The 14,640-nt window shown below is 45.4% G+C and overlaps 1 protein-coding gene across 1 annotated transcript in view; it reads right to left on the reverse strand.

Moving 5' to 3' along the window:
- The window catches only part of LOC119456909 (chymotrypsin A), a 41,277-nt gene extending 33,141 nt beyond the window's left edge, over positions 1-8,136 (reverse strand). The window contains exon 1 of the mRNA XM_049669129.1: positions 8,038-8,136. Coding sequence (XP_049525086.1) covers positions 8,038-8,123 — 86 coding nt within the window. The 5' untranslated portion in view covers positions 8,124-8,136. The remainder of the gene's footprint in view (positions 1-8,037) is intronic.
- Between the last annotated feature and the right edge of the window lie 6,504 nt (positions 8,137-14,640).

The raw sequence follows: 14,640 nt of genomic DNA on the forward strand, positions 1-14,640 counted from the left end.
GAGCCTGGCCGAAGAGAAAGGAATCTTGGTAGCCTTTCTACGAAACCATGCAGGTCCGCGCGAAGACGCACCACAGAACGTTGTCTATACCACTGGGAAAGCACGGGGGGAAAGTGCTCTTAGCGACGGAGGAGGGGGGCTCTATGGCGCAGAGGTTTCGAGTGGTTCATACTTGAGAGCAAAGTGCCAGAGAACGGGGACTACAAGTCAAACAACAGAGCTCTCAAGTGCGCGCCTCATTAGACGTAGCATACCCTCTCTCTCCCACTTAGAAAGCAAGAGAACTTCCTGCCGGTAGAAGGCGCGCTTGAAGCAGAGTTGTAATCGTGAAAGTACACGAAAAACCGAAAAAAAAAAAGAACGCGACAACACGCAAACCACCTTCCTGCACTTTCGGCATGCTCAAGGTAGTGTAATTGTCTGGCCGACAGCGCTGCGGACCTTTCTCTTTTAACGACTACTTATTATGCTTGCGCTTTCTTCCACTTGGTTGTAGTGGTGGCGTCGCGTCAAGCGGTTTTGGCAAGAAAGCTGAAACAGGCTGTGGTTCCGGCTGTGCGCCGCTTTCCGAGGCGCAAAATCTTCTACCGCTTGTCCATCTGTTCAGAATATGCTCAGAAATCTGTTCAGAATCTGTTCAGAAATATGCGAGCAAATCTCACAGGACCTTCTTTGGCATTGTTAACGTCTGCTCAATGCAACAAGGCATTCAAGTTGCCAATAGCCATCTTATTCGATTCTCTTTTCTCTGCCGGCGTGATGCTGTGGGAAACAACTTGCCCAACTACTAGTGTTTACCCAAACGCATCGTTGCGCAATCTGAACGCATGTGTCCTGGCAGCGAAGCCCTCCACGTAGTTCGCGTCATTTTTTTTTCTCCCAGACAGGCTATACATTTTTAGATGTTTCCCTCGGGCCTCTTCTACTTTCGACTAGCGAAGATAATTCATTTTTAAATTATCTTTCAAAGTCGAGTCAGAGAAGATCGACAAGCAGTGCGTGAAAGCAAGACTTCATGCAGTCTACAGTATGACGAAGTTGCAGACAAAAATAACGTAGTCTCTGAAAGCCTTGGTTTAGTTGACGTTGACGTTGAAGCCTTTCCAATAAGGCACATAACCACTAGAGAGATTTAGTCGCAGCACGGCATTTCTTTTTTGCCGTGCAGTAACACAGCTCGTTTACAATTTCTTGATATGAGCTAAGTTTTTTTTTGTTTTTGTAAATTGAGGGTCTAAATAAAGTATCGTCATCATCATCATCAGCCTATATTTATGTTCACTGCAGGACGAAGGCCTCTCCCTGTGATCTCCAATTACCCCTGGCTTGCGCCTGCAAATTTCCTAACTTCGTCACCCCACCTAGTTTTCTGCCGTCTATAGTATACACGTCTATAAATCCTCAAAATTTATATTCTCTCTTTAATTGAGCTAAAAATAACTGAAATCGGTTCTGTACTTGGGCTAATAATAACATTTTTGCGCTCATAGGTTGTTGTGTTGCTGTTGCCTCAAAAAAAAAAAAAAAAAGATAAGCCATTTCCTCTTAGCACGCGCCCACAAAAAGAAGAAAGGAAAAAGAGAGGGAAAGGAAAAATAAACGTCTATGCTCACAGACTAAATTTGAAACGGAATCAACATCAACAAAGTTTGGGATTGAAAAACAGTGGGCATCGAAACCACAGCTTCTGTGGCCCGCTATAAACGCCGACGCACAGTTGGGCCATCCGCTAATTGGCGCTGTGGGACATTGGGCTCTCTCGGATGCTATGACGCAGAAGCTCGTATTGTGCCGCGACGATTGGCAAATCGCAGAAGCGTTTCGAGGACGCTGCTCCCTCGGGCGTAATCAGTCGAGCAGATACCCGACGTACGACCGCCACAACCATGCAATGCTCGGTGGCTTTGGTCGAACTGGGCGTTTCGGGTAACAGGTGTACTTGTGGCAAGCTCTCGAAGCTTGCACTATAGACTTTGTGTTTGTTTGTTTCTTGTCTTATCGCCGTCGAGACACCCTTTGCTTTTTCTTCTTGCACATGTACTGCGACTGCTTGTTTCTTTTGCTTTGTAGAGCGATACTGTTAGGTCCCCTCCTACTACCATCTGAATTTAAAGGGGTTTTTAGCAGCCGTCACTGTCGTCGTCAGTATCGTCAAATGCTTGAATAAGACGGTCGTGTAAACAAATATATAATATTATAAATAAATAAATAAATAAATAAATAAATAAATACATAAATTATTTATTTATTTATTTATTTATTTATTTATTTCACATAAATAAATAAATTATTTATTTATTTATTTATTTATTTATTTATTTATTTATTTATTTATTTATTTATTTATTTATTTGTTGCGTAAGTGCATCGCTAGTGTTGGTGAACGAGCTGGTGAACAGTGGTGTCCCGAGGTTCATGCGGGTTGCTTGACACGATTTAACAAGGTCACAACAGAGAACAGATTTACTATGAAACACATGATATATGGGGTTATCATTTTTAAGTTTTACAGAATTAAAAAAAAATCATCTTTGGGGATAACATAATTCTAGTGCTTGAGCTGAATTATTTAGAGAGGCGGGCATTACTTACATAAGATATCAAAACACATATTCAGTTAAAATACCAAAAATCCACTAATGAACTTCTCAATGAATTGCTTTGCGGTACATTGTGCAATTCACGAACTGTACCCGGTGAGATTGCCAGGCGTATCCACTTGGAATGAATTTCCAAAATGACAGCACTTTCGAGGTATGCGTCATCAAGCTCGCCGTAAAAATACGCTGTTGTTCCACTTAGTTAAAAAAAGGAGAAATCGTTTTTTTTATTTAAATACAAATGCAACTGGAACGCCCATGTATTTCGTCCCACGCTCTGGGAAACATCTCGCAAATACTGTCATCCTGCAAATTCATTTCAAGTAGGTACGTCTTGCAAACTCACCGGCTACAACTCGTAAATTGCAATATGCGCCACCCGCCGGGGTGGCTCAGTCAGCTAAGGCGTTGCGCTGCTGAGCACGAGATCGCGGTATCGAATCCCGGCCGCGGCGGCCGCATTTCGATGGAGGCGAAATGCAAAAACGCCCGTGTGCTTGCGTTCTAGTGCACGTTAAAGAACCCCAGGTGGTCGAAATTAATCCGGAGCCCTCCACTACGGCGTGCCTCATAATCGGAACTGGTTTTGGCACGAATAAGAAGAAATGCAATATGTGCCGTAAGGCACATATTGCACAGTAAGGTAAGTAGTGAATGTTTCTTAATTGGTTGTATATGTGTTTCGATTTCGCGTGCTAGTATTGTCCGCCTCTTCCAATAATCCAGTTCAAGGACAAGAATTATTCTATCTGTCACGGGTGAGTTTTAAACATTCCGCAAAACTTAAAGATGATCACCCCCGTATAAGTGTTCCCTAAGGTGCCCAATTTATTGGTCGAACCGCATAGCGCATTTGCAAACTTTGTGTTCATCTGGCGGTCCCAGGCCGCCAACTTCCCATCAGGTGGATGACCGTCCAAGTGTTTGAAAATCCCGCTCTTGTCGAGCATCGGGCCAAGAGCGCGCTTGTAGTTTTTTTAGCGGGTAGGTACAGCATTCGCCTGCCTCCCACAACAACGACGGATCCTCGACTATTGTACCAAACCTGTGGTGGGACAAGGGGTTCCCAGAGTCCTTCACAAATCTCTATAGGGCCCCCATTTCGATATGAGAGCCCATGAAACAACCGAACGCCGGGTCGTGGTACATTCATACCCATTAGAAAAACCTGTGAATTACCGGCGGCACCAGGATTCGAACCCAGGACCTACCACATGCAAGCCGCACGCTCTGCCATTTCACCACGGCTGCGGATGGGCCAGCTAGCGGAGAGTTATCGGGTGCTCTAATTTAGATTGAAGCTTCGATATCGATGCTTATAAATGTAATTTCATGCGTGCCGAATTCTGCACGTTCGTAGCTTTCAAAACGTATAACAAGCAAATGTGTTGTGGGTAGGTGCGCTCGTGCAAAAATATCCGAGTTGTATCTGACTTTAAGAAAGTTTTTTTTTTATGTTCTGCAGCCAGTTTACATGCAAACTCTTGTAGCTTCGGTTACAACCGACCGGCACAACAAGTGATTAATGCGGATTTAGTTTTGGCGAGGCTTAAGCTTTCTGGTTGTCCCAAACACAAACGTGAGAATTTATGATTGTATCTCTCGTCGAACATTTTGAAGAACGGGCCAGATTTGTGTATCGGTCGTGCTGTGCCGAGTAGGCCTGTTCTGAACAGTTAACTACAGCTAAGCAGAATTTGGCTCGGTCATTCATTTGGAACCGTAATCTCGTCGGAACGCGCCGGGTTGCTGGTTCCGCTTCCACCACGGATTCTATGCCGTCTCTTAATAGACAATCGATAACGAATGCGATCATAATCTGATTTTGTGCGCGCTTAGGTGAACTCGCATAGATTCTTCCTGCTTTTTTTGGTGGAATGTACTGTAATGTCTTGTAGTACTTGTAATGTTGTGCTTCATTCTCCGCTGTCTGCAGGTTCTTAGTGTTTGTTTTACTTTTTTTTCTCGTGTAGTGACTGTACATATAGTAACTGTTCCGGCAACGAGCGCTGTGACTGGACGTCAGCGTGCTGCCGGTATACATAGCGCTCAGGCTATGTATATAGTGTACCAGGCTCGGCTAGAGTTATCTGACGCTTTATTCCTTCCCGATTTTTTTATATTTCTGCCTTTGTTTCCTTTTTCATTTTTGGGATTTCTTACTCGCTTGAGTTTTCTTATGGATGGGATAGGCGGCCCTTTGGTGAACTATTTTCTCAGGGTCTCGTAATTTATTACTCTGCAAAAAGTGGCGGATCTTGAGCGAAAGACAGTTTGCAGTCTTCACGGCAGGAGATGCCTCCCAGATGTCACTCTCGTCAAGCGCCACTGGCAACCAGCGCTGAAAGTTAGCGTGCAAACAGCAGCTCCGTTTTACCCAGCCTATTGCGAGCAGCGGAAACAGTTTCCAGTAGCACAGGTTCGCATTTCGCGTAGGAAATTTTTACCGCTTATCTTGATGCACATGCATCCAGCTTCTGACCTGACAAGGCACCGGCGGGCAAGAACGTATAGATAGCTTGCACGTGACGTCACGTACGCAGCATTTCATCGTGCTGGGTAACAAACATGGTGCCTAGGATGACGTCAGTGCAAGCCATTTGCATGCGCTTCTGCCACCGCGCATGACCATTGACAGAGCTTGGCTGGACGCATCAGGCTAAAGCAATCGTTGACACGAGAGAAATACTGTTATCGTTCAAATTGCCACTACGTTTTCATGGCCTCCCTACCGCATGGCGTCAGCGTTAGTTGTACGTTCAAACTGTCGTCCGGCACCCTGGCCAGCGCTTGTTCCCCGTTGGGCTGAGTGACAAACATTCACTCTGTGACTCAGTGAGTGATTCCTGTTCCGAGGCTCAGCAGCTGCACGACCATCTTGCATGTACCGGTCGAGTCGTGAAAGCAAAACGGAATTCAACGTCATCGGCACAGCGAGATGCGTGCTGCCACGTCTGGTAAGTTTAAAGTTATGCATATATTCACTTCTGCCGTCAACATCCTTATCACTTGCCGTATCATATTCACGATCACGTTGTAATATAACACGCCGTGGTTGTTTAGTGACATTGGCTTTGCGCTGCTAAGCATGAGGTCGCGGGGTGAAATCCCGGCCGCGACGGTTGCATTTCGACGGGGATGAAATGCAAAGACGCCTGTGTGCCGTCCATTAGGTGCACGTTAACGAACCTCAGGTGGTCAAAATTAATCGGGAATCCCCCACTAAGGCGCATGCCTCATAATCATATCGTGATTGTGGCACGTAGTACCGCTGAATTTAATTTTCGTCAGTTGAACGTTGTAATATGGAGGTTCGATTAACAGCGTGCGAAAGTGCGCCGAGGGATCGCATCTGTACGCGCGACAAAACTGGTTCGAGCTTTCCTAGCGTGGCAGTCGTCACGTGACGAGTTTCGCGCTCATTCTCAACTTCGCTCGACGGTGACTCCGAGTGCAGTCACTAGAGGGCGACGCTCTCGCAATGACGCTGCGAGCTCCATTTCGGTTGCGCGTGGAAAGCCTGGAAAGTGCTGGACAAACAACAAAGCGTTGCGGGGAAGCATGAGCGTACTCGCGGCAGGCGTTTTGCCTATGCGACAGAAATTATCGCACATTTTTTTGCTTCTTTAACTAAATAAAAACAAAGAAATAAATAACACAAATAGATTACCATTCTCCGCACAATACTACTTGCGAGAAATTATTGCTAGAACTAGCAAAAAAAAAACAATAAAAGGAGAACAGAATGATACCGTTACAGGTGTTACTATACGCCTCTTAATGGGATTTTAAACTGTGGTACGCACATTTCTGGCGTCAGTTTTTCGATATCTGTTTATTATGAAGCATATTTATAACAGGAGACGTCCTGCCTACGACACTGTCTCTGTGTCATTTATCCGTGTGATACGATGCACGTGTCAGAGAAAAGTCGTGCTCATCTCCGCTGTTTTCGATAGGTTCCGTGGCAGGAAGTTGGCCTCGTGGCGTACGGAAGGAACTTCTTGAAACGGGCCTTCCAAAAATATGAGCTATATAACTAAGGCGAACAGAATGTCTTCAAAACAACAGCGTACAGGGGAAGGAGCTATTATTCTAGGTGGCAACAGGCGCGAGTTGCGAAAGTGCTGTCGGCGTCATGGAGTTCGGAACAAAGGAGCGATCATATGCTGGCTGTAGCCTTCCGCTTCTAGACTAAAGAAAGAAAAACCTGTAACATTGCTTTTTCTATTGTGCTGGCTGAAATTCGACTGTAGAACGCGGTCTGATGCGACTGTCTGAAAACAAGCCCGCTGTGCTCTGAGATACTGAAAGTGCTAGAAAGCGAACACAGAACACGAAGAAGGCAGGGTCGGCGCTGATCCCGTCTCTCTCATGTTGTGTGTCAGTTTGCTAGCAACTGAAATACTAGCTCGGAATAGTCAAACCTAACTACATTAGCCTGCGAACGGCGTGAGATGAGTTAGGTCTGTTACAACAGCATCAGAGAAGAGAGCATGCTTCAGACTTGATACCTGAGGAGAGCTGACGTGCCGATAACGTATTTTCCTCCGATTTCTCGCGTGATCTGCTGTGTTGAAGTGACGGACTGTCTTGTGCTGCAACGTTTTAGGCAATAAAACATGTCTTGGCACCAAACAAACGCTTAGAGGTCTTTAGCGCTATAATGTATGACTCAAGCTAGACTAATCCTTTGTAATTGGTTCGCCTTTAAGTCATAATGCGTCGCGATGCCACAAAGTCCATAGAGAGCACACCAAGTTTCCTGTAAACTCGTCTACATCACCCTTCACCACTCTCTTCAGCGCTGTGCCCCACCCAGAACCAATACAACAGCTCTGACGACTGTGGCTTGGCATAGCATTGACACGATATTTTGCTTTCCGCATCGAAATGGCGGACAGTATATAGTGCTTTTGAAAACTGTGGCAGCGAGGAAACTATCGCACGGTGTTTTTTTTTTTTTTTTTGCCGTTGTTATTGCAACAGCGCATACGTGTAGTCGCGCGCGACGACGTTGGCCCGTCTAGGCTACCGGTCGCATTCCGAGCAGACAACCCAAGACAGCCGGCCTGTACTGATGTCATACCAGAAATCGGTCAATGGTGTGCTGAAGTTTCTACGCTCGAGAAACCTATTAAAGGACACCCTGATGCTTCGAAGTTCACCGCCCCCCCCCCCCCCCCCCCCCCATTTTTTTTACTTTTGCGCGTTTTCTCCGCCATTCCTTCAATCTTTCTTTGCCCCCTTAGCCCTCGCTTAGTGGACGGTAGCAAACTCAGAACCCTCTCTTCTGATTAGCCTCCCTCTCTTCCTCATCTCATCTCTTCGCTGTCACATATTTATCGTCGCATATATGCCAGAGAACCTTTAGTTGGCTGCCATTGCACACATCAAGTGCATTCGTGCATGTGGCGTTTCCCAGATGACCACTTACTCGACGACGCAGTGGGCCGCGGTAAGCACCCATCGGTCCGTAAGCAGTGCTCCTCCACAGTGGTGCCTTGAACCCTTGGCCGACATCTTGCGCACTGAAACCTGCGTGATGCGAAGACGATGGTGAGAGACAACAAACGAGAGCGCTAGGTATTAGACGATTTTTATAGAAAAAAAAAAGCAGAAGTGCAATACATAAGAATTGAAATGCACATTTCGAACATAAGAAATGAAGGATGCGCTTAAGAGCTTTGATAAAGCGAAAATAGCATGTAGAAACTTTAAATCAATTGATCTGGTTTAGCGTTGACCGCTCAGAGTTGTGTAAAGCTAGGCACAGTCATTTTTTGCACTGGAATTCAGCCCCACGGTAATGCAGTAGCCAAATACACCAATCGAACTTCCCATCTCGTGCTTATCAGCGGAACACAATAGCCACTGCGCCGGATTATATCATAATTTCAAAAGATTTCAGAATACTGGACGCTGCCATCGCGAGTGACTTCTTCTCTGCTTCAGGGATTAAGTTACTCGTTGTTTTGCAAGAGTCGCATAAATGAAAACGAATAGAAGTCCACTTTATTTTTGGGTCATGGAGGAAAGCTAGACGCTAAATTAAGCTGGCGTGGGAAGGACTCTTCCTAACAAGAATAAAAATGCTGGCTTGCGGGACCAAAAGTAATTTCGGCGGCATACCACTGTCTTTCCGGTGTAGGAGTGCGGTGACATTTACATGCATACTGCATTTCCGAGTGTCATATACTTTCCCTGAGCTGCAGTATGATTATAGCGTTAATCTAAGCTGCAACTATTTTTAGGGAGCATAGCTCGGCCATCTATGGGTCCCTAGAAAATGAGGATGACATTATTTATAATTATTCTGATGGTAATAATGCAAGGCCTGTTTAGATTGCACGGCAGCACGTACCAGTAAAGGTAGTTACGCCACTTTCTTTGCAATCAATTGTTGCAAGGCTTTAGAGAGTGCAGACTGGAAACAGACGTAAAAAAAAACAACAAAAAAAAACTAAGGAAACAAACTTATGTGCACACAAAAAAACAGACAAAAAAAAAGTAAGTAAGCAAGTCAGTAGCACAACGCAGCCTAACAAACAAATGAATGACAGCTGTAGCGGTCACGCCTGTTCGCAACAGCCGCTGTCGTTTTCCTTGGCTGGCACGTTCGTCAATATATGACTATAGGATGACCATAAAACAATTGTTCACATTCACAATGATTATGATGTATTCTCCAGGAGAAATGGAGTTTGTGTGGGTGATCTTAAAGTGCAGAGAAAGTTTGCTAAAATAATTATTTCGAAAGAAGCTGTAGGAACGCAGGAACGTAAGAACCGTAACCATGTGGCAACTTACGCAGTTGCACCTGCTTGTCAAATAACAGTGTGGCCATTAACTTGAAAACTTAATTCGCGTAGACAACAGCAACGAATTCTTGCGTTGGTAACGTCTTGCACTGGATATATATATATATATATATATATATATATATATATATATATATATATATATATATATATATATATAACAAAGGAAAGCGAGGTTATCCAGAAGAAACATCCGGTTCTCTACCGTACACTGTGGAGCAGTGGAGAGGGTCATCGAAAGATAAGAAAGAAATAGAGAGAGATAGAGAGACAGAGCACATGCACACAATCACTGCTGTTCACGGCACAGAATAACAATTAAAACTTGTCAGTACTAGAGTGGCTCGTACAGGTTTGTTGTCAGTAAGAACTGCAACAATGCAGTCGTAGCCATCTGCTGCTGCACCTTGTGAGGTCGGTATTCTGCAATGATTTGTTCTGACAATGGTATGTCGTTATTAAAAGCTAGCGCAGTCGCGAGCACTTGTATCTGTGCACTATTTTGCGAACAGTAGCACAAAACTTGTTAAAGTGTCTGCTTGAGATCACGTTCATCTCAGGCAGTATTGTCAGCCATTGAAATAGGGAAGTCAAAATATTTTGTAAAGGGCTACTCCTAGCCATAGCCGACAATACAGTATGGGATCACGTCAGCGGAGTCCTGACGCTCTCTGTGTGGATCACACGTAGTTTTTGAAACAACCGACTGCACTTCCCGGACTCATGGCTTCGCCTTTTCATCTTGTACAGTGGATCGTTCTGCAGCAGCTCGTTCAAGCGCCTTCAATTGCCGATTGCATAAGCTTGACCTCTTGCCACGGCTACAACTGTCATCTAGCCTTTCCCGTGGCGAAACAACCTTGCTGTGCCGCTTGTGGCTGGGAATGGCGTTCACGAACGCTTACTTCTATCGTATGGGAATGGCTTGGATCCCGATGTGTGACTCCTGTAAGTGCGAGGAAACCATCGAGCACCTACTGTGTACCTGTCCTCGCTATGACGTACAACGCCTCTCTCTCTGGACAACTTTAAACCGACTGGACTCGAGACCGTTTTCTGAGTCAAATATACTCGGACCGTGGCTACACCCGTTACCGGCACAAAAAGCGATTCGGGCACTAGTACATTACCTGAAGTGCACCGGTTTAAGATACCGCTTATAGTGTCCCTGTGCGTCGTCCCACGTGTACTGAGTACTCACTCTTTTCTTCTTTGTATCCCCCTTTCCCTTACTCCCAGTTTAGGGTAGCAAACCGGATGCTTGTCTGGTTGACCTCCCTGCCTTTTCTCTCTTTGCTCTCTCTCTCTCTCATACAGTGAAATATATATATATATATATATATATATATATATATATATATATATGCCATTATTTAAGTACTTCTAGGGAAGTCACAACTCATAGCACTAAAGGGAACAGCACCGTATCGCTTTGGATTACAATTGGACACATGGAAATAGATACCGACAATAACGGGTTGAGTTCACAAAGTCGTCCCTGACCCCTTCCCTCTCCCCTGCATGTCCTTTTTATTTTCTTGTGTGGAGAGGCGCATCATAGCCTCAGTTGCTTTTGCGCCATAAAACCTTACATAACTATCTTGTGTGGAGAATAGCAAGAAAGTTAATTAGTTTACAAAAGTACTGACGTCACCTTGTGATGCTTTTCAATATCCTTAAAAAAAAACGCTGGATGAACGAAAAACACAATTACATGCTTTCACAATCGATATGAATGCCGATGATGGATGCCGAATTATGAATGATGCATGATGAACGCATTTTCTTTTATTCGAGCAAGTCGGAAAGGCGCAGTGTTTATTGTAAAGACCGAGAGTGTAAGAAGAACATTCTACGTGCCCTGAGGAAGAGAACGATGCGTACTGGGAGGACGCGCACCGTTAAAAGCACCATGACACAAGTGCACGACGTCCCCGATCAAATATTCCTAAACCACACGGCTGGAAAACGCTTCAGTTACATTCAAATGACGTTCGAGATGTTTCATCTCGCACTGTGCTTGACTCTGAGCCGCTCTGAACTAATTGACGACTGGCAGCGCATTTCTTGTCACGGAAAACGGCGAACACGCATGTACATGCAACATGCAAGTTGGTGAAGACTATAGTTGACATGTATAAAGCGAAACGAGTCGATCACTGCCCCCGAATACGCCTCGTCTGCATGACTGCGGATCGACGAATCGTTGCCACCGCTACTAAGCGTCTACACTGATAGAATCCTGATAGTCAAAATAACGTTTCTTAAATATATATTTTCATTTCGTTAGGGTTTAGTTCTGATTTTCATTACATTTTTTGTAGAAATTACGTTGTACATTATTTAATTTTTTGCTCTTCTTTTCCTTCAAAAAAAAAAAAAAAATGCGCAGAGCTACGGCCCGGGGATTCGGTGCCGTGTTATTCAATGTGGGCACGTTGTAATGCTTTCACGAAAATTGGAACGAAATGTCATGAAGTGTACTTGTTTGGCGGTGTGCTAGCTGGCTTGTCGTTTCTAGTTTCCTCAATAAGGAGTCGGGTGTTTTCGTTTTGCTTTCGTTTTTTAAATACGTATATTGTTTGAAGTACACACACTAAGAATATGGTTACCCTAATGTCCGCCCTGTCCTTTCAGCTGTGAGCATTTGGCGATTACGTACAGTGTGCGGCTCGGCCAAGTCGCCAGCATTTTCAGACTTCGTTTCTGTTTCTCAGAGGCAAAGAAAAAGGAAACGGCGGAAGGGATCGAAGAGTCGGCGCTGCCGGCGCACAGTAAACACCTGAGTCAAGCGTTCGTGCGGAGCAGTTTGATTCGTATCGATTTTCTCATCGCTCGGTTCAGGTTACCTTGGTCCGGCCGCAAGTCTTATACGCGGGCGTCAGATTTTATCGTTTTTCTTTGTCCCGGCTGGCCGGAGATATTTATAACGTCCGTGCAACGCTCAAAACTCGGCCACAAGTCAGCGCCGTCCGGCGTGTTGCCGTTTCTGTTTTATTTAGTTTTTTTTTTTTGCTCAGTGTTTTATTGCGCTCATTATTTTACTTGTTCTAAAGCAAGCGTGGCAAAACTTACCTGCCAGGGAAACTCGCCTGGAAGCGCTGGAGCTCCTCCGATGATATTGAACGAGGCATACTCTCGTTCTCTTAAGCCGCAGTCTGCAGAGGGTGACGGCATGCAGGGTCGATGTCATGGAAAAAGGCAGCCATGAGGAAAGTCGGTTACTGATGACATCTTTGAAATCGGTTGCTGGAACAATCAGAGCCGCTTAGGCCCTATGATCTGCGGTTAGGTCGAATGGAGACCCACATACTGCATGGCCAACGGAAGATACGTCGCACTAACTGGCGCATGACTAACTGGTGACCAGTGTGCTCTGGGCAACACCCATAGTTTCAGTTTCGGTAAGCTGACTTAATAAGAGCTTAGTATTTTCTGGTGCGAGATGTTAATAATCTCGGTAAGGTCAGCCATGATGTCCTAATGTGAAACTCCGTGGCATGAGCTATTCGATATATGCGCACTCTATTAAAAGCAACAACCATGTCGGACAGATATATAACCCTGACCTTGGGTAGCTTAACTATGAACGCACGCTCAGAACCATACTTAGGCTTTAAAAATTACTACGAGCCAATTATTACAATTTATTACTACTAAACGGTTTATTGGGGCATGTGCTATCATTGTTATGTGCACCAATATAGGCTGGGAGTGTCAAGGGGTGCGGGAGGGGGGGAAAGATCCGCAACAGCGTAGTATTAATTCGTTCATATCTCTGGCATGAAAGGAGAGCATCCGCAATGCTCACACTGCCCAGTCATGTCACGCTATGAAATATTTGCTTTAAAGAGGTCTGCAATACGTCGATAGTGAACTATTCGACCTTGGACTGATGCCTTTTAGGTGCTCCTGGAGTACACATTCCTCTGATGTTTAATCGCACTATCGGGGCCACTTTATACACTTCAGAGTTTTAATATCTACTATATTGATTTATTGCTATATAAAGCTGACGAATGGATTGGAGTAAGTGGTTTAATTTCTTTCTTTTCTTTAAGCGGACTTTAACTGCGTGCGTATATAACTGAACGGTTTAACATTGCCAAGACAGAGGAGAGAAGGGATGAAGAAAAGGCAGGGAGGTTAACCAGACTTTGTCCAGTTTGCCACCCTACACGTGGGGAGGGGGATGGAGGAGGGAAGGAAACACACACAGAGAGAGAGAGAACGTTGCCGAACTATAAGTTGGGCTATGCGGGACAACGCGTAGTGGACGACTTCGGAATAGCTTCGACCACTCCGCGTCGTCCTTTAGCATGCAGTACGCGAGCACTATCGCCTTATGCATTCATTAGAGTACGGCCACCGTATATATAGCAGGGAACTGAACTCGTGAAATTGTGCTCATAGTCACTCAGTCACTACTGCAAATTCTGTTCTGTGATTTGCTACGACTACGTGATCTATACGGTGAAACATACAGACCAGATTGATTCGCAGCCGTTCAACTATCATGATCGTGGGCTTGCTCTGACATGTCGAGGGCTGCTCTTTGCAGGCTGGTCAGCATTGGAGCGTTGCATGCGCCACAGCTGGTTTCATATTTCTGACGCCTCGGTTTGTTCCCAGACATCCTTCACGAGGGAAACAGTGGAACTGTCAGTAGACGGTGCGCAAGCGCTTGTGCGGGCGTGGGAAGCAAGCATACGTGTTACCCATGTTTAAAATAGGCGGTGCCGTGCTGCGCTGATCTGCGCTTGGGCCATTTGTTACGATGATAGTTTTGACACAGTCAATCACGCCACCGTAGCTCTCCATTGTGTTTCTGAGCACGAAAGAATAGCGTCGGTGTGTTCGCAGTCCACCCACGCGGCATTGTTTTCTATACCATAACGGGGGCAGGTGCGCTGGGGGTGCGGAAGAGGATAACATAGAAAGGACAATGATATAAAATAACACCAACAACAAAGATAAAAAGCGCCTCCTCTGTCTCTGATCTCCTCAACTGGCGTGAGCTCGCCGCTAGGAGCCGCTACACGTGTGCTGCTTCAACCAGAGCACCCGAACAAAAAGAACACGCTGCCACCGACGTCATCGAGGAGCGCAAACTTTTACCCTCTCGAACCACGCAATTCGGTCGGACCTTTTACGAGCGTAAGGTCGTAAGATTTCTATTATCCAGAAGCCGAGTCACAGTATAGTCTTCCCGCAGGCCG

This window comes from Dermacentor silvarum, chromosome 6 (assembly GCF_013339745.2).
Source record: "Dermacentor silvarum isolate Dsil-2018 chromosome 6, BIME_Dsil_1.4, whole genome shotgun sequence".
In the NCBI taxonomy this organism is placed as follows: Eukaryota; Metazoa; Arthropoda; class Arachnida; order Ixodida; family Ixodidae; genus Dermacentor; species Dermacentor silvarum.